The 22,605-nt window shown below is 39.6% G+C and overlaps 2 protein-coding genes across 6 annotated transcripts in view; both read right to left on the minus strand.

The window, feature by feature from the left end:
- Positions 1 to 1,356: 1,356 nt before the first annotated feature.
- arfgap3 (ADP-ribosylation factor GTPase activating protein 3) lies at positions 1,357 to 7,774 on the minus strand. 2 transcript variants are annotated; one of them, XM_032505365.1, is made up of 16 exons: positions 7,571 to 7,774; positions 6,764 to 6,882; positions 6,010 to 6,082; positions 5,764 to 5,895; positions 5,516 to 5,596; positions 5,304 to 5,400; positions 5,150 to 5,209; positions 4,992 to 5,038; positions 4,733 to 4,884; positions 4,474 to 4,605; positions 4,223 to 4,348; positions 3,756 to 3,905; positions 3,417 to 3,543; positions 3,084 to 3,171; positions 1,708 to 1,832; positions 1,357 to 1,611 (listed from the first exon to the last, which is right to left on the minus strand). In XM_032505365.1, exons 1-16 carry the CDS (start codon positions 7,637 to 7,639, stop codon positions 1,594 to 1,596), a joined length of 1,596 nt encoding a protein of 531 aa, XP_032361256.1. In that variant the 5' UTR covers positions 7,640 to 7,774; the 3' UTR covers positions 1,357 to 1,593. The 2 variants fall into 2 exon arrangements, with proteins under 2 accessions (XP_032361256.1, XP_032361255.1); XM_032505364.1 differs by lacking the exon at positions 1,357 to 1,611 and having other exon boundaries at positions 1,669 to 1,832.
- A 1,218-nt stretch (positions 7,775 to 8,992) lies between these two features.
- Positions 8,993 to 22,605, minus strand: part of pacsin2 (protein kinase C and casein kinase substrate in neurons 2) — a 22,234-nt gene continuing 8,621 nt past the window's right edge. The window contains exons 2-12 of one of the 4 annotated variants that reach the window (XM_032505216.1): positions 21,237 to 21,327; positions 20,798 to 20,954; positions 20,338 to 20,573; positions 18,422 to 18,577; positions 17,802 to 17,977; positions 17,506 to 17,626; positions 16,014 to 16,061; positions 14,964 to 15,094; positions 12,314 to 12,454; positions 10,972 to 11,153; positions 8,993 to 10,818 (exon numbers count right to left, since the gene is read on the minus strand). In XM_032505216.1, coding sequence (XP_032361107.1) covers positions 10,706 to 10,818; positions 10,972 to 11,153; positions 12,314 to 12,454; positions 14,964 to 15,094; positions 16,014 to 16,061; positions 17,506 to 17,626; positions 17,802 to 17,977; positions 18,422 to 18,577; positions 20,338 to 20,573; positions 20,798 to 20,954; positions 21,237 to 21,293 — 1,518 coding nt within the window. In that variant the 5' untranslated portion in view covers positions 21,294 to 21,327 and the 3' untranslated portion in view covers positions 8,993 to 10,705. The remainder of the gene's footprint in view (positions 10,819 to 10,971; positions 11,154 to 12,313; positions 12,455 to 14,963; positions 15,095 to 16,013; positions 16,062 to 17,505; positions 17,627 to 17,801; positions 17,978 to 18,421; positions 18,578 to 20,337; positions 20,574 to 20,797; positions 20,955 to 21,236; positions 21,328 to 22,605) is intronic. The other 3 variants (XM_032505217.1, XM_032505218.1, XM_032505219.1) reach the window with 3 other exon arrangements.

A 22,605-nucleotide genomic window follows, 5' to 3' on the forward strand; every position in this document is an offset into this window, starting at 1 on the left:
TCCCAAATCAGGGCTTAAAAACTCCAGTCTGTTACCTCTGCATAATTAGATATCTGAAACAGCATTTTAAGCATCACGGCAAACTTTACCTTGATGCTAAAGCACAAGCAGCAGTTATTCCACCCCAGAGCCAGATATCGACCTGTTTTTCTAATGCTTTTAAATGCCAAATCCCAAAAAATAAAAATAAATCACATTATAGCACCACATGTAGTGCAATTTATTTATTATGACATTTGCAGTATGTTACAGCAAAAACAAAATGAGGCCTTTAGAAAGGGATTGTTTCATTCCTATTTTAAGTGGACATGTGTTGCTGTACAATGGGTCCTGAAAGCTACAAAGAGGTCTGCATCAGATGATTCTAGCCTTCAAGTGTGTTTTTTTTAAATGTAATACCAAAGGGCAATGTCATGGCAGATGTACAAAAACACTACCAAAACGCAGCTACAAATTAAAACCAAAACATCATCAAAAGGCACCTCTCAAAATAATAATCTACTGCTAACAATGTTGAACATATAATCAAATACAACATCTTAAAGTGTCTGATTCCAAGCAACATAATTGAGAAAAACAAACAAACAGTGCAACTGACCTATATCAAGCAGGGTTATTCTAACGCTATTAGGTAGATTGCTAAAGGACTAACCAGCCAGCTTAGCATAAAGACTGGAAGCAGCTAACCGGCTCTATCCAAAGGTTACAAACGTTTCATCGTGCTGGTTGCTAACCAGACTGTTGCCTACAGACAGAGCCAGGCTAGCAGTTTGCTTCTGTTTCCAGTATTTATGCTAAGCTATGTTATCCGGCTCCGGCTACTGCTTTGTATTAAACTGACACATATGAGAGTGGTATCAATCTTCTCACCATACTCCTGGCAAGAATGAATGAGCATATTCTTTAAACTTAATTTTTAATAGCTGCTTAGATTTCATGCCATCTTGTCCTTTTATAATAACAGATGCATGGCCTGCAAAAACAAAGAAAAACATAACTATACACAACATAATGTAGCTAATGGGTTAACAAGGCCAATTTCAATTTACATAACTGATAGTATGTGTGATTAAAAAAAAAGAAATATATATATATATATATATATATATATATATATATATATATATATATATATATCTCTGGTCCCCCAAGGCCTCGTTATCAGGTTTTGGTCCTGTCTTTGAAAGAGCAAGAATAAGTGCACTTTGGGGACGAAAAGGACACTTTTAAACCTGTGGGAATGTGCAAAAAAGCCCAATACAGAGTGCATGTGATGAGCGAGAGTATGTTAACCAATTAAAAACATACAACTGAGTATTCTCCCCTCCTCAGGGTGTTTTTTTATTTTTTTATTTAACCTCGTCAACTAAAGAAATCAAAACGCAAATCCATCCTTCAAAACACCACAAACCCTCGGCTACATATATTTGTTTTTAAATATTTAAATCCCCAAAGCAAAATAAGCAATAACTAAATCAACTATACTCTTTTCCTCCAAGGACAAGTGACCCCCCCCCTCATTGGGAAACTTAGCTCTGTGAAAGAGAGGGAAACATGAGGGCGCTGAATGGAACAGAAGCCACAAACCATGACTCAGGAGCTGTAGTGATCCTGGAATGAAGAAAATACATCATTAGAACTTGAATTGATGTTTGTCAGACAAGATGTTTATATGATCATGATTCAAGTGGTGTATTTCTGACCGACCTGAATTGAGCTAACTACACCGCTGGCCATGACGGATAGTTTTCCTGCCACTGAGCGCACGCCCAGTTTGAGCTGTGACATGTCAGGAGCGCTGGGCAGCACGTTGGTCAGACGGTAGGAACTCACTGTGAGCACAAGACAAACAAAGTCATTTAAGATTATTTTTTGGTGTTCCCCAAATTTCTTTTGTACAAAGTTCACCAGTGGTCCAGACCTGTTGTAGGAGTCGTGTACGAACAGCCTGCTACTCTCCACAGAGAAAAAAACAAACACTTTTGACTTTTGAACTAAACTAAATTAGTTCTTTAATCAGAATCAATTTTGAGTTTAAATGTGTTACGCAAATCAACTAAAATCTTAAATAAACAGTTGATTGTCTGATTATTGCTGTCTCAGTACATACAGCACAGATGTAGTTATGCCTCTCCGTCTAATGACACATTGGGACCTATTTTAACGATCTAAGTACATGGTGTAAAGCACCTGACGCAGGTGTGTTTAGGACGTGTCCAAATCCACTTTTGCTAGTTTGAAAGCAAAAAAAAGGGGCCGTGCGCAGGGTGCACGGTTCGTAAGTGTTGTACTTAGTTTCTTCATTAACTCATAGGTGTGATTTGGGCACAACATGCAATAAACCAATCAGCTTGTCACCATTCCCTTTAAAAGCCAGGTGCTTTGTACCTTGGCACATTGCTATTATGATGGCGGATTTGCACTGTAATATTTTTTATTTTTTATCTTTTGCATGTTTGTGTGCTGCGGTGCTTCCATATGTGTGTGTAACAAGCATAGTGCGCGCGCGCTGTGCACGAGCCTAGGCACATTTTACTAAGGCGCTTTTAAAATAACAATGAAATGCTGTGCTATTGACTTTAGACCAGGGTTTTGTTGGTCAATGGCACAATCACTTTCTGCTGCCGCAAGATAGCACTGCGCCCAGAATTGACCTGAACACACCTCCCTGTAAGACCAGCACGCCCATGGGCGCAGGTGCATTTGCTATTTAAACGGCGTGGGCGCAGGACGGGAAATTAACAACTGCATCGGTCTTAAAATAGCAAAGACACTTGGGTTGGTGCGCTGTGCCGGGTGCAACACAGGGCCCTACGGTGTCATATAGCAATCTGGGGACTATGTAAATACAACGTTCATTAAAACTGAAACAAGCAATTATCTACAAGTCTGTGAAGTTATCAGTTTGATAATCTAATGTAAAACACAAAAGAAATAATAAAAATATACTCTGGTGAAGAGTAAAAAATGTTCAATGTCTTTGGGTCATCAGACATACATTTACTTCTATTTATTAATAACACAAACTTAAATGGTTATTGAAATGCTTTTGCAAAGGCAGTGATGGTGCAATAGACTCTTACCAGTCTGTTTCTTTGGATCATCAAAGAGGTCTGCTGAACTTATAGAGGCACTCCCAGAGTATCTTTCCAGTCGTGTTTTGGCCTCATACTAAAGAGCAGAAACACCGACATAATTCTTTGCAAACAGTCTTCAGTACTTTTCTGATTTTATTAATTTTGATGTGCGATCACTATAAGCACTTGTTTATAAAAACACCATATTATTGACTATCTACAATAGAAACCACACTGTGTCTAAGTCAACACATCATCATCAAAATCATGTGTTACACAATATATGTTACAGTATACACAACATGTGGGATGGGTAGGACTCATGTTGTCATTGCGTACCTCAGAGTTATCTTGTTTTCCAAAGTACATGTCAGAAGAGATGGCTTTCACGTCACCTCCAAACTTTTTCTGAGCTTCTCCTGTGTCCGACACTGGCACTGCTTCTGGTTTTCTTCTGGCTGTGGGCCTGATAAAAAAGAAAAAGATGATTATTACAAATGAAAACACTTAAGATTTAATGACAGAAATCAGCACTAACAAATAGCAGTCTATTCTGAAAGCAAAAAGGCTAAATTTCTACTATATCAAGCAACAACAATAAGTAGTAAAAAGTCATGAGAAGTCTGTTACAGTGACAGTAGCAGGGTCTATATTCCATCTAACCACACACTATCCTACCTGTCATTCAGTGATGATAAAGTGGAGGTCAAGTAGAAGTCCGGCTCTGGTTTTTTGCTCTCCTTGAGCCAGCCTCCTTCACCTCTATCATCCCACAGCGAGGAGAAACTATCGGACGTTTCTGTTTGATCATCAAACCGGGACAAGATCCTAAAGAAAGAAGAAGGTCATTAAGTATGAGAACTGAATGGGCATGATCAAAAGCTATGAAAGGCAGATTTCAAAATTCAAATTCAAAGCGCTTTAAAGCCGTGAACATATTAAGATACAGTATTGCCAAAGCAGTGTATGATTACTGACATTAACTCCTATTATACTCAGAAAAATGTAATACCATGCGTTTACAAACCAAACTGCAACACCAGATTTGTTTTATAAAATGAATAGCATTTGTGCACAAAAAAATTAAGAGAACATATCAATAATAACATTTAAAATACCAGTTATATAAATCATATGTATCTGACCTAGAGCTGAAGGACCCTTCATCATCAATATCCTCTGTGAACCGTCGTGCTTTGGTGGTCTTTGTCCCCTGTGGACTCTCCTGCTGGATCATGTGCATGTCCGATGTCACAGAGTGAGACACTCCACTGCAGAGCGATAATGGGAGCGAGAAAGAGACATATGAAAAGAAATCTTTGAATCAACTACAGGATTGCTAGTGGTTGTCTCTTCTTCATCATCATCATCATCATCATCATCATCATCATCATACCTCCTCATGCCCAGACCCATGCCCAGTCTCTCAGCTTGCTCTTTCTTATTCCCCTCTAATCCCTTCAACTTCTTCTCCTCCATTTTCCTCTGCTGCTCAAAATCTTTACAGGCCAGCCGCAGGGATGGAGAGCTGAGAAGGAAGAAGGCAGGCAAGTAAAAAAAAGAAAGAAAGAAAGAAAGAAAGAAACAGGAAAGTACAGCAGCAAAAAGAGAATCACAATTTTGTTTTTAAAGAAAGACAAAGTAAAGTAACGCACATGGATTCCTCAGGTTGGTTGCTATTCTTGGAAGCACCAGTGCTCTCTTCTTTCTCTCTGAGCTTGTCGGCAGCTTGAGCCTTCTTCTCCAGATCTGAGAAACTCTTGCTGCTAACCTTCTGAGCGCCCAGACCGCCTTTCTTAGAGGCCAACTAGAAGCAGACACATTTTACAAAACGCACTATGAATGCAAAGTCTGTGAACACACATACTTACGACAATGCGTAATGTCTAAACAGAAGTTACTATGAGTACATACTGTTTTCTTGGCGGCAGTCGGCTTCTTCTTAAGGAGAGAGGAAGGCTCTGGAGAGATCAGAGGACAGTAAAGTTACATCTCCTACAGTTTAGGAATGATTCAGATCCTAAAATGGGTGAATAGAGCAATGTAAGTTAGCATGAAGAATATAAACCAACCTAGATTTGATTCTGTAGAAACACTCAGCATCTCCACACTAGGGCCCTCATGTAGATCACCTGAAAAGGTAGAATGTATATATGTATATGCATATATGAATGGAAACGAGATCAATACAACTAGTGCATGTTTGTAGTTTGTGAATATGGTTACCATCCGCCTCTTTTTCCCTGGTCAAAGGCTTCTCTGATGTGGAGGAGCTGAGACACATTTGAACCGTGTTTGCCGTGTTTACATTTTCAGGGAGAGCCTAGGCGTTAAACAGACAAGTGGTGAAATTTCTTAAACCCTGTCATTATGTAGTTATCCAACAAGCAGGTGTGTGGATACAACTACACTTAGGCAAGGAAAGCACACTCCTTTACCTGTATATGAAGACTGAAGAAATCCACTTGCTTGTCGTCTGGTGATGTTGGGGAGAGAGGAGCCTGACTGTCAAGCCACAACTGTACAGAAGAAGAGCAGTAAAACTTATACAGCTATCTGTGCACTTAAAGATATATTCTGAGCAAAGTGTGATAAGCAAAGAGGAACTGCAATATGGCTTCCCTCCAATCTGTGGAGCAACCTGCCGGTGTGGGAAGTTTTATGACAGTAAACGCGTCTGCATTACCTCAGTGCCATGGGATCTGGTGGCTTGTGTGGCTGAAGCCTTTATCTTCTCCCTGTACAGCTGAGCCGCTCGGCTGTTGTACTTGGTATTGGCAGCGCTGGTTGTGCACCCATGTTGACTGAAAAAGGACATCTAAACAGATACAGGAAGGATGATGGGAAGAATGAAGTAAAATTACATGCGAGTCACACAATGCTGGAATTAAAATCTGATTTGTTTGCTGATATGCTGCCTTCAGGTACTGACCGCACTGGCATTGCCTCCCACTTGCATACATCTTAGCTGAAACCAAGACCAATTGAAATCCAGCTCAGTGGACCTGTGTAACACAACAATGTCAAGATTTGAACAAACCTTTCATTTCTCTGTCGCTAAATGGTTTGACTTGGACAAACAGTATCTCAGGTTCCAAAATAATTCTCTCCATACCATTTCACTCTGTCTGGAGGTTTTTGCCCGTATTAAGAATCTTGTGAAACTGTTAGCTTTTTGTGTTTTTGTGACCAGAATATTGCAATTCATTATACATTGGCGGCTTGCCTCAGCCAAGTAGCAGTAGCTTGTCTGCCAATGGTTCAAAAAAATGCTCATCGTTTACCAAAGACAAAGCCCAGGGAGCACAATAGCCATGTTGGCCTCACTCTATTTGCTACCAGTAGAGTTTAGAATTCAATAAAACACTGTCATTATCTGTCAGGCTCTACACAGTAAACTGTGACTGTGACTGTCACCATATAGGAACTTAATATGTCTACTGTATGTCCCAGAGTTAACCTTAAAATGAGCAAGACCAAGCTTTTGCTGTCTTTACCCTTACATTTTGGATTACTTTACCTCTCACTGTAGGATGGCCCAATTCAATTCTAATCTAAATTGTTTTGTTACTTTTGTATTTGTTGCTATCATACCTGTTTGGTATTTCCTGCTAAAAGCGTTCATTAGGAGGCACTTTGTAACTTTTGTTAAGAAAATTACACTATATAAATAAGTCCTGACTTACCTGATAAAGGTCAGATGCACCCCAAGAGACCTGTGTGTCCCAGAGCAATCTATACACAGGAATACACCATAGGTGATGCTGGCCCAACTGGGGTTTTTAGCTGAGCAGTCAAAGCAAATCTAGGAGAAAGAGACGCATAGAAACAAACCAATATATAAATTGTCGGGTCCATTGATATTTCAATGACACAGTAAAGACTGAATTTATGTTTTAACTTTCACCTCATTCAAGACTATACAATAGATCAATAAAAGACGTGGAAGCAAACATTGTGAAGGGTGTTTGTAATCATCAAGGTCTGAAGTGCATGTAGCCTGCAAAATGAACTGGCTGCTGATTCAAACAGCTGTTGGTGAAGTGTTATGAATTCCCTCTTAATAACTGGTAAAGCAAAAAGCACACTTCCATTTTGAGTATATTCAGAATGTATGCACTACTGTTGACACTTAGCTAAGCCTTGAAGGAGCTTAAAACAAACGAAAATGAAGCCTAAACAAACATCTAGCTAGCTTAATGTCAACTGTCAACATGTAGCTAGCTAGGCTGTCAACCACTTGGATAACGTTACGTCTGGTTACAGTTCACAAGTTTTCTGACAGATTATTCTGCTGCAAATGTTAGGGCATAATTCAACAAAGTGAAACGATTTTACACACGACACGTATCGGCTAACGTCAATTGTTGAATTAAGCTGGTGAAGTAATGCTAACTTTGGCGTTTCTCAAAGTGCGACGTGTCAAATATAGCTACAGTTCAACTTCCTTGTTAACGAGACAAGCTAAACCGTCCGTCGTTTGAAACTCTCACCTTATTCGTAGGGATGGCGCGAAGTCGCTTAAATATAGTGGAAATGTCCTGCTTGCTGGGCTCTGACATTGTTCTATCTGTTGGTAATAACTGGTGGTTAGACAGGGGAGTAGCATGAAAAACAGCCCTGTGTTTTCCTCAATAAAAACCGACTACGACACGTCAATAGGAGAACATCAGGCTCGGGCTCTGATTGGATAAAAATTACCCGTGGTTATGTTATTGTAGCAAGGTATCCTGGGTATTGTAGTTTATCTTTACGTTGCAAGTTTCAGTAGTTTTCACAGTGATAAAGTATTAAGATAACTTGCTTAAGTAGAAGTACTTTCGCGAAGGATGGCCATATGTTTACATACATTTTATTCCTGTTGGTCTGCTTGAGTAGGGCATATAAACATTTCATTCAAGGTACAGACTAATAAAAGCATCAACTTTGCATTATTCAATCGAAATGACACAAATAAGATTAAATATACCCCCAGAATACTTTACTAGTTAGAATGTGGATTTATCTGCAATATACTGACTACAAAAATCAGACAATTGTCAAGTAAAAGCCAAACTTTCTCTAAAAATGTGTGCAATTGAAGTAGAAAACTGCATGAATCCCAATTTGTATAATTAATATAACAAACTAAATCTAAGCATGTTAATAAGTCATTTTTCATAGACGTGCAATTTAAAACCGTACTGTAGAATCACTTGACTTCAACAGATCACTGACAGAACTGTACAACTAAGCTATTGAAATTAAACGTTAACCTTCCTGTTGTCTTTGGGTCAAATCTGACCCCTTTCCAAAAAGTTTCTATATCAGAAATTTGGGTTTCTTTCAAACAAATCTTCCAAAAAAGTAACGTCAATGGTTCCCTACAACGCTCCTCACAAGTTAAATAAATAATCTAAACTACTTTCATTGGATTTGTGTTGTTTGTGAATTTTATAGCATTTGGAGAAAAAACAATTGGTAAAAGAACTTAAAAAAAAAAAAAGTGTAAAAGTGTAACAACTAAAATGTGAACAAATGTCAAATAAAGGGACAAAAATGTGAAAGGATGTCGAAAAAAGTAATAAAAATGTCAAAAAAAAAGGCTTTAAAAATTTGGGAAAAACCCACAAAAATTTCAAAAGTTTCAGAAAAAGTCAACAAACGTTGAAAAAGTGACAAAATCATTGGAGGAAAGCCACAAAAGTGTAGAAAAAAATGACCATAACTTTGATAAAAAGGTTTTCATTTTAAATTTTGACTTTCCAGGTTGGCGGGAAGACAACACAAGGGTTCATTTAGTTAACTATATTCAAAACCCTTTAAGGATTTCCACACAAACAAAAGACTGAGCTCCTTTTAGATCCAGTAAATATCCTGACATCATGAGTGAAAAGGTAAAGATAATAAATATCAGTACTAAAGACAAAGGCCAATTGTTTTTCCAATAAATTCATTTATTATGTTGTGGGACAACATTTACAAACCTTACTGTGCAAGTACAGCTGTTGCTGCGTCAGCATGCCCTGAAAATATGGCAAAATGTCACCTTTCTCACTATTATTAAAGACAAGAATATTCATCTTACTCTCGTGCTGCAGTTAAAGGCATCCAATTGCTTTTTTCAATATTTCATCAACACATTCGGCAATTAATGAATTTGGAGCCTGCATAATTGAAAAGACTGCAGTTCATCTCTGCAAAAATGCAAGCTTACAAAACACTTGTTGATCCAAACATATGTATTAAGGTTATGATATCAGGTGTATCCATTCATATCATAGCTCTAAGGGGAAATGAACAATTATTCACATATTTGTTGATCAATTCAATGAGATTCTCTGTGATGGGGAAAATAATCATATTTACAAATATATCAAAATAACAGATTTAAGGGATATTTGCCATAAAACATTCAATTACTATACAAACTGATTCTCAGTCACAGCATTCTAACAAGAGTAGAACAAAAGCACTTGTGGCATCATAAATTAACAATCATCAATTTCCAACTACATATCATCAGATAGATGCTTAATTTGTTTGACTACGTTTCATCCAGGCTATTTACATGCATGTATGCTAGCCATACTTGGCTGTGGTTTTATTGCTATAAATTGTAATATCTTAAAAATAAAAAAAACGCAACACAAAAACAAACTCTTACATATTCTCCCATACCTTGACATTTAACAAGTTTGAGGATTAAAACATGGAGGTTCAAGTGAGATAAACGTTTGTGAAATAAATTCAGTGTTAAAAAATAACCCATATTGTAGGACAATCTACAATCAAAAGTAGAGAGATCTGTGTGAGGTTGAGGACAGTTTGTTGAAAGGACTTATGGGTAAATGCTTACAAAAACCCAACATTAGCAAAAGCGAACAATCAAGAAGTGAGGAAATTCAGCGAATATACATTCAATTGCAGTCACTAGAGGAACCGACTCACTGTGAACTAAATGAAGACTACGTCAGGATGAGGGTCTAAGGATCTTTATCGTTCCTTATAAAAAACACAACGGTTAATGAACTGAAGGGGAAGACAGAACAATGTTAGCACTAATTTAAATCAGGTCAAATCTGACACAACTAAGTCAACATAAGGGCTTCCATTGTCCAAAATAAATCTAACAAGACACATATGTGGACTGGATTCTAAAAAGGCAGAAATGGTTTCGAACATAAAAGAGATTATGTTATCAAAAGGGTCATCTCCCTTAACTAATCCATAGTGGCTTCCATATTTAGGCTGCATGTAACATCGCAAGATGATTTGTCAGTGTCATCCCAGTGTTTTGTTTTAACAATATATAAATTCACACATACATTACATCTAATATAAACTTGAAAGGCTATTATTTTTTTTGTAACAGCATAAATGGGATTCTAAGTAACATATCTTACACTGACAGCAATTTTTCTCCTGCGATCTTCTTCGCCCGGAATAATCTGGAAACTTGTGGTTTGTTTCCATCTTTGTACTGTCAATCTGTGGCAAGCAACGACATTTCAAGTGGTCCTTTAGTAATCTGCAACTTCTCTTTTCCGTCTTCACCAACAGGGAGAAAATGGCAAAAAAAATATTGTTTCCAGACGCACTGTCAACACATACCACTTTCTTCACATTTATTAATTTGTGATAATTCATTACTGGATGTCTTCCACATAGTTAGCGGGATAGAGGCCTGTTTTTCCATCCTTGAGCCGGCCTTTGCACCAACCCTGATCATCTTCTTCACCAATTTTGGTGAACTCATCCCCTGGAGGAGGAAAGAGGAAGGGATGAATTTTTTTCAAACTTTTTTTTTTTTTAATTCCAGAAACTTACTGGGATCTGACAGAAAAAAAAAAACATTTTGTTGTTTGTGTAGTATCTGTGTTTTTCAGCCTTTCACACCATTCCTGCTATGTACCTGCTTTAAAGGTAAGCTCGTCCTGTTCCTGGCCTTCATAGTCATAGAGGGCTTTGACAGGCACAGATATGACGGAAGAAGCCGGTTCATCTTCGAATGGATTCCCATCACCGTTGGCGGAGAAAGGGTTCCCACCTGTGTCTTCATCTGACCAGTCTGGAGTCTTCTCCATACTGCTGGCACTGAATGGACAGACAAATAGCCTCTTAGACATTGTATTTTATTGTTCATCTCCGGGCCTTACGCATCAACGGGACATTCAAACATGCCAAAGGTAAGCAGGAACACAAGATCAAAGTTAGAAAAGTGAGAAAAATAAACATAACACCAAGTCAAGTCGTGTCAAACACACAAAAAGCCGAAAGTGCATTTTCAAATCCGGGACAGCTTTGTGATTCATCTGAAAACATCAAATAGAAAAGTGCAAAACATGCCAACTTATGGCATCAATGCTACAGAGCAAGCGTTTGGTTGCATGAAGGATTTAAAAGTATCTTTGATGCCACTTTCAGATCAAGAGCTTCAAGTTAGAGTGCACACAATGTTGGGGGAAAGCAATGCAACAAAACAACATGACCACATTTCAAAAGACACGTGAACAATACAGTAACATGAGACCGAGCAAGACAAATCATTGTTGTGAATGAATGATTGGAGTTTAACCTGAACGGCCAACAGAGGGAGCCACCTAAACACCAGAGAGAACTTTGATCCGACAGAGTTTTAAGTTGAAAAACAGTAAACACACACCAGCAGCACATAGGTAAAGATTTACAGTCAGACCTTTTCAGTATATTTTATTGCAGATCTACTGACACTGGTTTACCTGCTTTTTTGATAATTTACGGCAACAAATATGCAGTATGATGGTTGCCCAAAGGTTTAATTTGCATATTTGTTTTTCTTTGATACATTTGTATTTGTATGTACACACTTCTTTTGATGTCATACAGCATGTTTATTGCACTGAAAACTAATATAAACAACCTATATACATATGTATAGGTTTCAATATTCAGATCTGACTGTAAGACATTTCCCACAACAGACACGCGCCCCATGCGCATGACATTTAATGTTCTGCAAGACAGGGCACGGTTAGGAGTGAAGGAGAGAGACACAAATTGGCTTTGTGTGCCATTCCAGCGACCATGCAGAGCAACACAAAAAACCTGCCACCTGAGGGAGGAAAGAGGGATGTAAGAAAGAAAGGATCTAAGTAACCGAGACAAAGAAAGAGCACGCAAGAGACGCGCCACGAACGGCGATCCCCGACAAAAGATAGAAACAAGAAAAATGGGGAGGTTGTGGGTGGTGGAGTGTTTTTCTTCTGTTCACCAACGTTTTTATTTCCTCTTTTTTCACACTGCTGTGGTTGACTGTGGTCGGCTGCTCCACGGCCATCTCCTCCTCCCCATCATCATCGTCATCTTCATCAAAGGGGTTTGAGCCCACTGGCGCTGTGTTAGTGGGCACAGTCAGGCTGACAACATGGGACACAATGAGAGATCGGTTGTGGACATGCACGCACACACACAAATATACACCTGTGACATACATGACCTGCTGTGGACATTCTTACAGACGTAAGCGTCCCCAGCTAACGAGTTTGAAGTTTACTTGTGACTTTGTTTCACGAGATATTGTGTAACAGGGGTCTTCAACATTTTTTAAACTGAGCATCCCTTAACTGAAAAAGATGAAGCAGGAACCCCCTACTACATATATTTTATAAAAGGAAGTTGCATATTAAACTGGGTCTACAATAATGTGTAGAGCGGCCTAAAGCCTACATAGAATTTTTAGAAACTTAACTGTACCTTATCTATAGACCACTAAGCCTATCATCAGTGGGGATTTATATTTGCTAATAATATATTGGATTCATGTTAAGACATTTAAATTATTGAAAGAAAAAAAAATAATAACTTGGAGGCCAGTGACTCTGAGGTTCAAGATCTCTGGTGTACAATAAGCCTGAGTAACATCAAGAAGATATTAATACCAGTCAACAAAACAACTGTGTTTCAGACTAAACAGATAGAAAGACACCGTAAAAACAATTTGACTTGTTTTGGCTTGAGTGCTTCCACACACAGACGACGTTCATCATAGTTAATACTAATCTATAAAAACATCGATAAGACACTTTCTGAGAGACACATCAAACACTTGATTGTCAGCTCTGGGTTTGTGTAGGTGCAAATGTTTTCTGCAGGAGTCACATGAGGGTGGCTTACTTCCTACAATTGTCACTTTTTGCATCAAGGAAAAAAAAAAAAAAAAAAAATATGTATGGAGGAAACACAGAGTTTCTACTCCCTGTTTACCGACTTATTGGACCGTGAACAGCAGTAGCTATATCAGCTGGCCCTTGAGAGTGAGAAGCGGAGAAATGTGAACGCCTTTGTTTGCATAGTCATGCCATGCTCTCGGAGTTGAGCCTAAGGAGTTGTTACACCAAACACCGCTCTACTCAGACTCTGGCACAATGTAACTTTGGATGGTTTCAGTCAACAACCAAACGTGACCTTATAAATATGACCAATAAAAGAGGCGTATTACTGTCTTATCCGGTGGGTGTTAAAACCATGTTCACTCGAGCTTCAGACAATCAAAAAGAGCAAATAAGTGATATGGCTTTCGGATGCTGATAAAAAAACGACTAAATCTACAATCAAACTAAGGCACCAACTTTCACAGGTGAAGTCTATATTTGGCCCCTTAGTGCTCTGTGACTATAGAAAGATAATCTTAATTGTTTCAGATTTAACCTATCCAGACCCTATACATAAACAAGACCCATCAGTTACACCCAAAGATGTAGGAAATGACAGGAAAACTATGTGCTGCAAATGCAGGATAGGGGAGAGGCAGTCAACATTCTCAGGTTCAGGGGTCAAATGCTTTCCGTTCCAGACATTCCCTTTGTTGACTCCTCTACACACTGCTCTAGTGCTCTCATGATTTCGGCATGTACACACCATTTCCTACTGATGTCTGAATAAGGGGAGATTTGCCAGAACACAGGACAGGATGATCACGCCTCACTTAAAATTCTTAACAACAGATATGACACACACACACACACAGCAACTTCTACAATTAGCCCAACAATGCAAAACTGTAATTAACTTTTTCACCGAGATGACGGATGCATGAGAAGTTTTTATCTTAATCAGATCAGTTTGTTGACGTTTCCATTAAACCACTGTTATGCCCTTGGTGCTGTTGCCATAACACCAGAGACAAATATCTCTGCAGGGAACAACTAAGTTCTTTCTTTATCTCGTCTTAAAGAGATTACACCGTGCTATTAAAAACTGCCAATCAAACATAAAGCGTCTCTAAACCAGTCCAAACCATGTTTACCAATCTCATTCCATTTTACATCATTAAAAACGTTTGTGTTGCTAACATTTTACTTGAATCTCAAAAAAGTTTATGAATTATACTTTTGTCATAAAAAACACAGGTTATTTAGCGTAACTTTCATTCAATATTTTCTTTTAATCTTTGTGTTAATCACAATCTCAATCCAAGTGCGGGGGTTTGTCTTGAACACTAATCCGGCCTTCTTTAAACTTCCCAGTACCAATATTCATGCCATAAAAGGTCTCCATGTGTGTGAGTAATATATTTCCACATTACTTTTTTGGATTGCTTTCAGCTATGTATCACCCGACTCGAGTCTTGTGGGGATGAATTTGTTCCCAACAAACTGTTACAAAATGTTTACTGTTGCCATGGAAACGGCGGGACAACTAGACGTCACTGCCGGAGCTTCCCCTATGTCGCATTTTACAAGCATTCCTTAAGAGGAAGACGCCATGTGTGGCATGCTGGATTATATCTGATGTGGGGAGTTTGGATGAGGAACACAGAGAATAAGTAAGGGAGTGTGTTTGTGTAGGCATTACGAACACATGCTCAGTTTTCGTTGTGTTTGTTAGAGACAGCAAAAGTGAGTCAGTGAGCAACCAGATGTCTACCTGCTGCTGGTCTTGGCAGGCTGAACTGGCTGATCTGACCCTGTTTGACTGATGCCCGTCAGTGTGACGCCCTCTGATGGCTTCTTCTTTTCTCGTTTGCTGAGGGTTCGGTTCAGGTCTATGGACCAGTCCTGGTAGGCACATACACACAGACACACAGAGTCAAGTATTACATCTACAACTGTGCCAAACATGGCCAAATGAGTGGTTGAGCTTGGTTCAAAACATGCCTTCACAGCTAGAAGTGGTAGAACAAGTTACAGGCATGTGCACAGAAATATACACACACACACAAACTTTGACACAGTCCAGAAATCTGTGAGACCTTTCTCAGGCCGTGACGCCGACTCTGGATTTTGAATCTGTACATGCATGTGTGTTTATACAGTCCAGTGCAGGCCTGATAAGATGAGAGACACAACCATGTACAGTATCCATCACCTGTTGAAAGAAAGAGCACCAAGCAGTCTCCCCTCCACCAGAGGCTGACCAGAGAGAGTGGAACAAAAGAGAGACCATAACAGCAACACAGTTATAGAAAAGACTTTTTTTGGTATACAGATATACACTTTTGTTAAATTCCTGTACTTTTAGTTTCAGTAGAGATTTCCAGTATCTATCACAACATGGCAGCATGATATCCATCTTGTGTTTGAGTTGGATATCTCAAATAAATGATCAATTTCTATAATAGAAATGATATAGTACAGAAGTGCGTGTGAGCTCTGAGATTTACAAAGTCCTTGTATGACCCTTCTGATGTTTCAGGCCTCTAAAACTTTTAAAGATCAAAAGGTCTTTCTGTCTGGCTCATGGCCTCTGAGACTGTGTGGCATTGCTGAGCCGTGGGAGCTTCATGTAACATACTGCAGGGTTAGCATGGACAGAACAATGAGTGGAAGGGCCAAGCACCTTGAATACAAGACACACAGCCACCCCAAATGCACACACATAAATAGAAGCAGTTAGGAGTGAGCGTGTTATTGGAAAAAAAAGGATCTCCCATTACAGCTGTTGTGAAAAAGAACAGCCCTCCCATGCAGAACTCACTACAATGGACCTTCTCTTAAAGGAGCGAGGGTGTGGCCAGTCCAAAGTCTGTCAGACATGGGGAAAGTAAAGTAGGTGTGGAAAAAAGTTAATGTGGACAACGCAGTCTAATTCTAAAGCTGTGGAGTATACTACACACTGTGAGCTGCAGATATGTTAATTTGTGAATGTAGCAATGACTAAAAAAATGGTTCTAGAGATTGATAACCTAACAGACAATATGGACTAAAGAGCCGGTTGCTTGCAGAATAATCCAGATCTGAGTCTGGTGCATTGTTTATGATATGTATTATTCATTCACGTTTCTCTTGGATGTCTAATAAGATGTGTCTCACTTGTTTCTGTTGTGTCCGTGTATTTTGTCACAGAGAAGATGTATTCCTTTCTCAAAAAGCCTTGCAAAAACCAAGCATTACTCAAAAAAAGAAAACAGCCTGGTAATGATGGAAGTAGAAGAAGAAGCCCAAATGTTACCGCTATGCCTGCAAGAGCAATCAAAACTATATATTGTAGCATTGCAAGCACATGCAGCTTTCCTTTTACTTCCTCCCCTCTTTTTCTTATTTCACCTCCTGTTGGGAAAATGACAAACTTGATTCCTCATTGGCTCTCTGACCGTTGAGGAAAGATTCACTTCCACACCTGCTGCCAAACAGCACACGTCAATGACAAAAATGGAACTGGACATTAATTCCTGCTTGGGCAACGTGTAACATCGTAAAAAGCTATTGCAATGGTGCTCTTGACGTTTTTTCAGTACAACTATTCGTCCATTCCGACTGTCCTCTTTACTGATGGATCTCACAGTTGGGCCTGGGAGAGCATCAGTGGGTCTTTAGGAGATACTAGCCTCTCAAGATAAGTAAGGACTGTAATTAATTCATAATTACCTCACTAAATGATTGTTGGAGCCATTACATTTTGTTTATATACCACGTTGGGTTTGTTAATTATAATCTTCAGTTTTCATGTTTGAACACTGGGTGGAGCGTTGCCTGCCTAAAGGTAGGGCCTAAAGGTGATTAGGCACAGGTTCACAGGTGTGTGGAAGAACGGGGAAGCATACCATTTTTTACCGTGTTTAGTCGTGTCAGTAAGGTCAGTTAATTTAATTATTTGACAAGTAAAATAAATGGTTCACAGCACCAAAATGAAGACAAATTGTGGACATTGGTAATTGGCACGCAGAACACGCAACTAAGCAAGTTCTCCCCTGATCCCACCTATTGGCCTAATGTAGGAGTTCATTAAAAGACTCTACAATGATATCTAAGGAATATTACTGTCTTCAAGTCAGCAACAATAAAATCCTTCCAGAAGAGTAAATACAGTGAGGGACCATGACCTATGGATCTGTGACATGAAAACCTTTTGGGAACCCATTGAGAGCCAGTCTGGATGGTTCTCCTCCATTCCTCCTCTATCAACCAGTTAACTTTCCTTTTTTAACTTCCCTTTTTTATTTATTTTTTTTAAATCAAGGCTGTGGTACCTCAAACTGGGGCCAGTTCATTGGCATGCCGGGGCCGTGATTGGACCGGAACCATTTCAGGTCCTCTTCAGCATCAGTAGCAGAAATTGTGTCTTCCAGCGTGTGGTAGATTGTCTGAAATCTATGGAGACAATATTATACATTATTTTCAAGGGGATAGCTAAAATCTTAAGCATCTCTCTCAGCACTATTCATCAGCAGCAACCGCTATACTGTATTTATGTATTCAGTTATTAGATGTCCAGTCTGACCAATGACTGGAAAAGAGCTACCTATGTGGCTGTTCTGTGTCTGACCTGTGATTGGATGAGAGATCCAGGTGCTGTTTAACCTCCAGCAGTAGCTCTCTGAAGAAGCAGATTCGTTTGTCTTCAAACTGCTGCCACTGCTCAAACACTTGCTCCATGTTCTCCATGTACTGAGGGGTCAACTTGTCGAGCTCTTCCAGGGATTTCTCATAGCGTTCTTTAGTCTGGGAGAAAGGGAGGAATGAAGTGACAATTAAAACATACAGTATTAAAAAACATGGACTTGCACATGTAAATGTACTTGATGATCTACTTGTGAATCTAGATCTCTACCAGTGCTGATGTAATTTTTTCTTTTAGCAGAGCTTACTCGAGTTATAATTAACTGGTCCAAAACACTCAAAGCCTGAGTTTTAACTTTAAACCACCTCAAGATAGTCTTTAAAACTACCAGTTCACAAAACCAACAAAAACTCTACTTTTAAGAACAAAGGGGATTTAGCGCTTCCAGCCCAATTAAAACCTTTAATAGGTTGGTGTAGATCTTACTTTAAAGATAGATGTTAGAAACTAAGCAAGCATTGGGAAAACAAATACCGTTAGAAACCTTTCTAGAAAGAAAACCACACAAACTTGACACCCCACCTAGTCTTTTTCCAAAGTCCTACCTTCTGCACCTCCTGCTGACACTTCTCCACCTTTTCCTGGAGCTTCTTCTGGGCTTCGGGGTTGTTGTTGCTCTCCAGTTTGCTGTTGGTCTCCCTGCTGGCTGCCAGCTTCTCTTCTTTACAGGCTGAGTGGTAAGACTTCTTCATTGTCTCCATCTGTGGATTCAACCGATAATATAAAATACAGGATATGGTGCCAGTCTTGTATAACAAACTAAATGTGGGGAGGTAGAAAGAGCAATCAAAGTTTAGTGTCTGACACAGGAAGTTATATATTTTTGTGAATTAAGTTATTAGACAATTGCCCTAAATCAGTCACTTAAAGTTTTACATTTTTAATCCAATAACATTAACATCTTTAATCAAGATCATTGTTTTAGAGCCATCTTTTCCCAAAATGTGCATGCATGTGGCTGCCTCTGTCATTTTGAGGAAAGTCTTTAGATTTGCTTCTCTCTTTGACAGTAAAGTTGATAACACTTGTTCACTTCTGTGCTGTACCTGACTAAATGTCTGTCATTCATTGTTTTAGGAATCATTGCAATCAAGAAGCTTGGCAATTTGAGGCCCTTAGACACAAATGTTGGGATAAATGACACACTTCATATACAGAAACCAACTCAACGTGAAAACACTAATGCCTGATAAGTTTGATGAATTTATGACACATATTTCTCTCTCTCAATTTCTTTAAACTGAAACTCCCACAGATATGAATTGAGTAAGCAAACTCATCTATCGTGGTTTTATTTGAAGGAGCGTATTGGGCTGTGCCTCGTGTAACTTAGGCCGAGGCCAGAGCAGCCATGAGCTCATTAAAAAAAAAAGCCGCCTTTCCTCCTCCCTAAATTGAGAGGCGGTTGTGTGTCAATCCATTTGAACCCATGACGACTTAGGACTGTGTGTCAAATATTGTATCCTGTTAAGCATACGTGTCTATTATTGACATGCTGCCCATTTCAGCTACTAATTTTCTAGACCAATTCATTACCCCAATTTCCTCTCTGCCCTCTACTCACTTTCCCCTGTCTGTTGGGCCAATCAATACATCACTGGGGCTACAAAACTATTGTTCTGTCCTTGCTCGCGCTCAATGACAAGGCCATGATGACACACAGACAAACCCCACACACACACCACACACACACCACACACACACACCACACACCACACACACACACACACACACACACCACACAAAACACACACACACACACACACACACACACCCACACACACACAACAACACACACACACACACACACAACACACACACACACACACACACACACACACACACACACACCACACACACACACACACACACACCACACACACAACACACACAACAAACACACACAACACACACACACACACACACACCCACAGGCAAGGAGCCTGGAGGTTGCAAAATGTTCAATGGCTTTGAACATACAAATACTTGGATGTGCACGCTCTAACATGTGTGCACAGAATCAGGAAGGAATGTGTGCACTGACAAATAAACAGGCTGTTGAAATGAAAGCAGTTGCAGATTTTGATGGGGTTAGATGCCAGTCTTTGTGTTTCCTTCCCTTCTACTGACAGTCAAAAAACTACAGGATGCAGTTAGCGGCTACTAACCATGGCTCACCGTGGCTTTGTTTGGCAATAGAGTGTTATTCAATACCAAGAGGTTGCAAGTGTTGTTCTGCTCTGTTGTGTTGAGTAAGCAGGTAGTCATGGAGGGAAAACAATAGACAGTTATGTGTAATCAGGTGAACTGGAGGGAAAAATTGATAGTTATGGCTGTAATCAGTGACTTGCTAGTGGCGACGGCTTATAGTTTCAAACACATTCAGTGGGAATTACTTTAAAAAGGTGCTACGACTATACTACACACCATACTATTTTAGTATCTTGTTTGAAATCCACACCTCTTTGAGTTTCTTTGCCCATGGTTTCTGAGCCTTGCGGAAACCGTCATCAGCCTCTTTAGTCTCTTTGAAGCCGCCGATCATCTGTTTATGGTAGGAATCTCTCTGCCAGTTCTTCAGTTTCTCAAAGTCTTCTCCCATCAGTGCTGATTTCACCTCCATGTGGAGCTCGCTCACCTTCTCCGCCTCGGTGCACAGAGCAAACCACGCCTGCTCTAACGAACCATACTGAGGGCCTGAGGGAAGAGTCATTCACCTGTTAGTGACTGTGACCGGCCTACTTTCAGGGATAATTGGAAAATTCATCCGTTTTTCCAATGATGCCAATGCATTAATGTCATAATATTATTGCCCGGTCCTAAGAAAGCAAATAACAAAATCCCTGGGACTTTTTTTGTACTGGATTCTGGAAATGAAAACTGCTATACACAATCTAATAGAGTTTTTTTTATAATCCTACCTTTTTCTATGAGTTGCCGCCAGCGCTTCCCCCATTCTGTGAGCTGCTGTGCGTAGGACTTTTCAATACGTGCACGCTCATGAAGACAGCTCATCAGATCGTTACACAGTCGGTTACCATCGTCTACCCGTTTTACTGATCGTTTGTAGTTACCAACCTAAGAACCAGCAACAGACAGAGAAAACAGTAAGATCGTTGAAAAACAGCTTGAACGTGTTAGTCATGGCTATGGATCACACTAGATTTCAATGGGACATTGCTCTCTGAGGGGAGTTCAATTTATTAACAAAACACAATTCACAGGAGCACTGTTGTGGTTACATTTTTATAGTCAATGGATTTATTCTAATGTCGTCAAATGTAAACATCATCTCAACACAGCAGTTTTCAGATACCCAAAAATCACTGTCTGAAGTGTAAATGAATTCATGCGTCTCACCTCCCAGAAGCTATCACTGGAGACATCGTTCATGGAGTCATCGTAGGAGCCCGACATCGCTGCTGCCCTAAGTTACACAAGTGTGTAGGGCCTGGAAGAACATAAAAACAAAACTGTGTCAATCAATGAATGTGATTAAAACTCACTCTTAGTTCACTCATTACCAATCCAAAATACTACAAACAGACATTTATGTAAGGATACAAGCTACAAAAAGAATTTTGGATGCAGGGTTTCTCCTATAAAATTGAGAACACCTGCCAAACTATAATGCCAAATAACCAAGTTTGTTTCCCTATATTCCACCACTGGCTGTTGTTAATTCACCTCTGTAATAACAGGTGAAAAAGGCTAACGTGCTGAAGGATTATTGTGTTTTTAGCCGAGCTGGACCAGAGAATATTGGGTTAAAATAGATCAGTGATGCCATTTTGTTCTTGTTTTTTAACATTAATATGAGTTCCCCCTGTCTGCCTATGGTCTCCCAGTGGCTAGAGGTGTAAACCGAGCCCTAGGTATCTTGTTCTGCCTTCAAAAAAATGAAAGCTCAGATGAGCCGATCTGGAATCTGCTCCTTATGAGGTCATAAGGAGCAAGGTTACCTCTCCTTTCTCTGCTTTGTCCGCCCATGAGAGAGAGAGAGAGAGAGAGAGAGAGAGAGAGAGAGAGAGAGAGATCATGGCTTTCAAACAAGCAAAGCACGGCAGTTGGTTGATGGGCACACCCCTGCCTCCACCTTGCTCCCCTCTCTCCTCCTGATTAGCATTTACAGCTACAGACACAGAAATGGCACATCCTACGGAAAGCTTATTGTGGGACTGGCTCTATTGGCTGTAATTCTGCACTTAGGCTGAATTTTAGGAAAGAGACTTCAGATACAGTATCAGGGGACCACTAAGGTCTATGTAAAAGCATCCAAAAAGCAGCATGTCATAGGAACTTTAAAAGTGACATGGTTTTTTTTATGCCCATAAGCGCTGTCCAATGAATCCAGTTCACGCCGATGTGAAGCGTGGTTCATGTGGATTACGAAAAGAAACTGATAAACATTTAAAGAAACATATCAAACTGATAATGAAATTTGGTGTGGTAGTAGCAGCACATCTATGCATTTATATATAATACATCCTATAAACATTATCCTGAGTATTATTTCACTTTTTTCAATGTAAGCTTTTCAAATACAGCAAGGAATGAGCCAAGATTAGAGACAGTTGACTAATGATATAAACACAAAAAGAGGAAGGGAAACGTTCTTTATACGAAACCAACAGCTGAAGGACAACACATCGAGAGCCAATATTATCATTCTGTCACAACCATAGACTGTGTGTGTGTGTGTGTGTGTGTGTGTGTGTGTGTGTGTGTG

Source organism: Etheostoma spectabile, chromosome 23 (genome assembly GCF_008692095.1).
Source record: "Etheostoma spectabile isolate EspeVRDwgs_2016 chromosome 23, UIUC_Espe_1.0, whole genome shotgun sequence".
NCBI classification, from domain to species: Eukaryota; Metazoa; Chordata; class Actinopteri; order Perciformes; family Percidae; genus Etheostoma; species Etheostoma spectabile.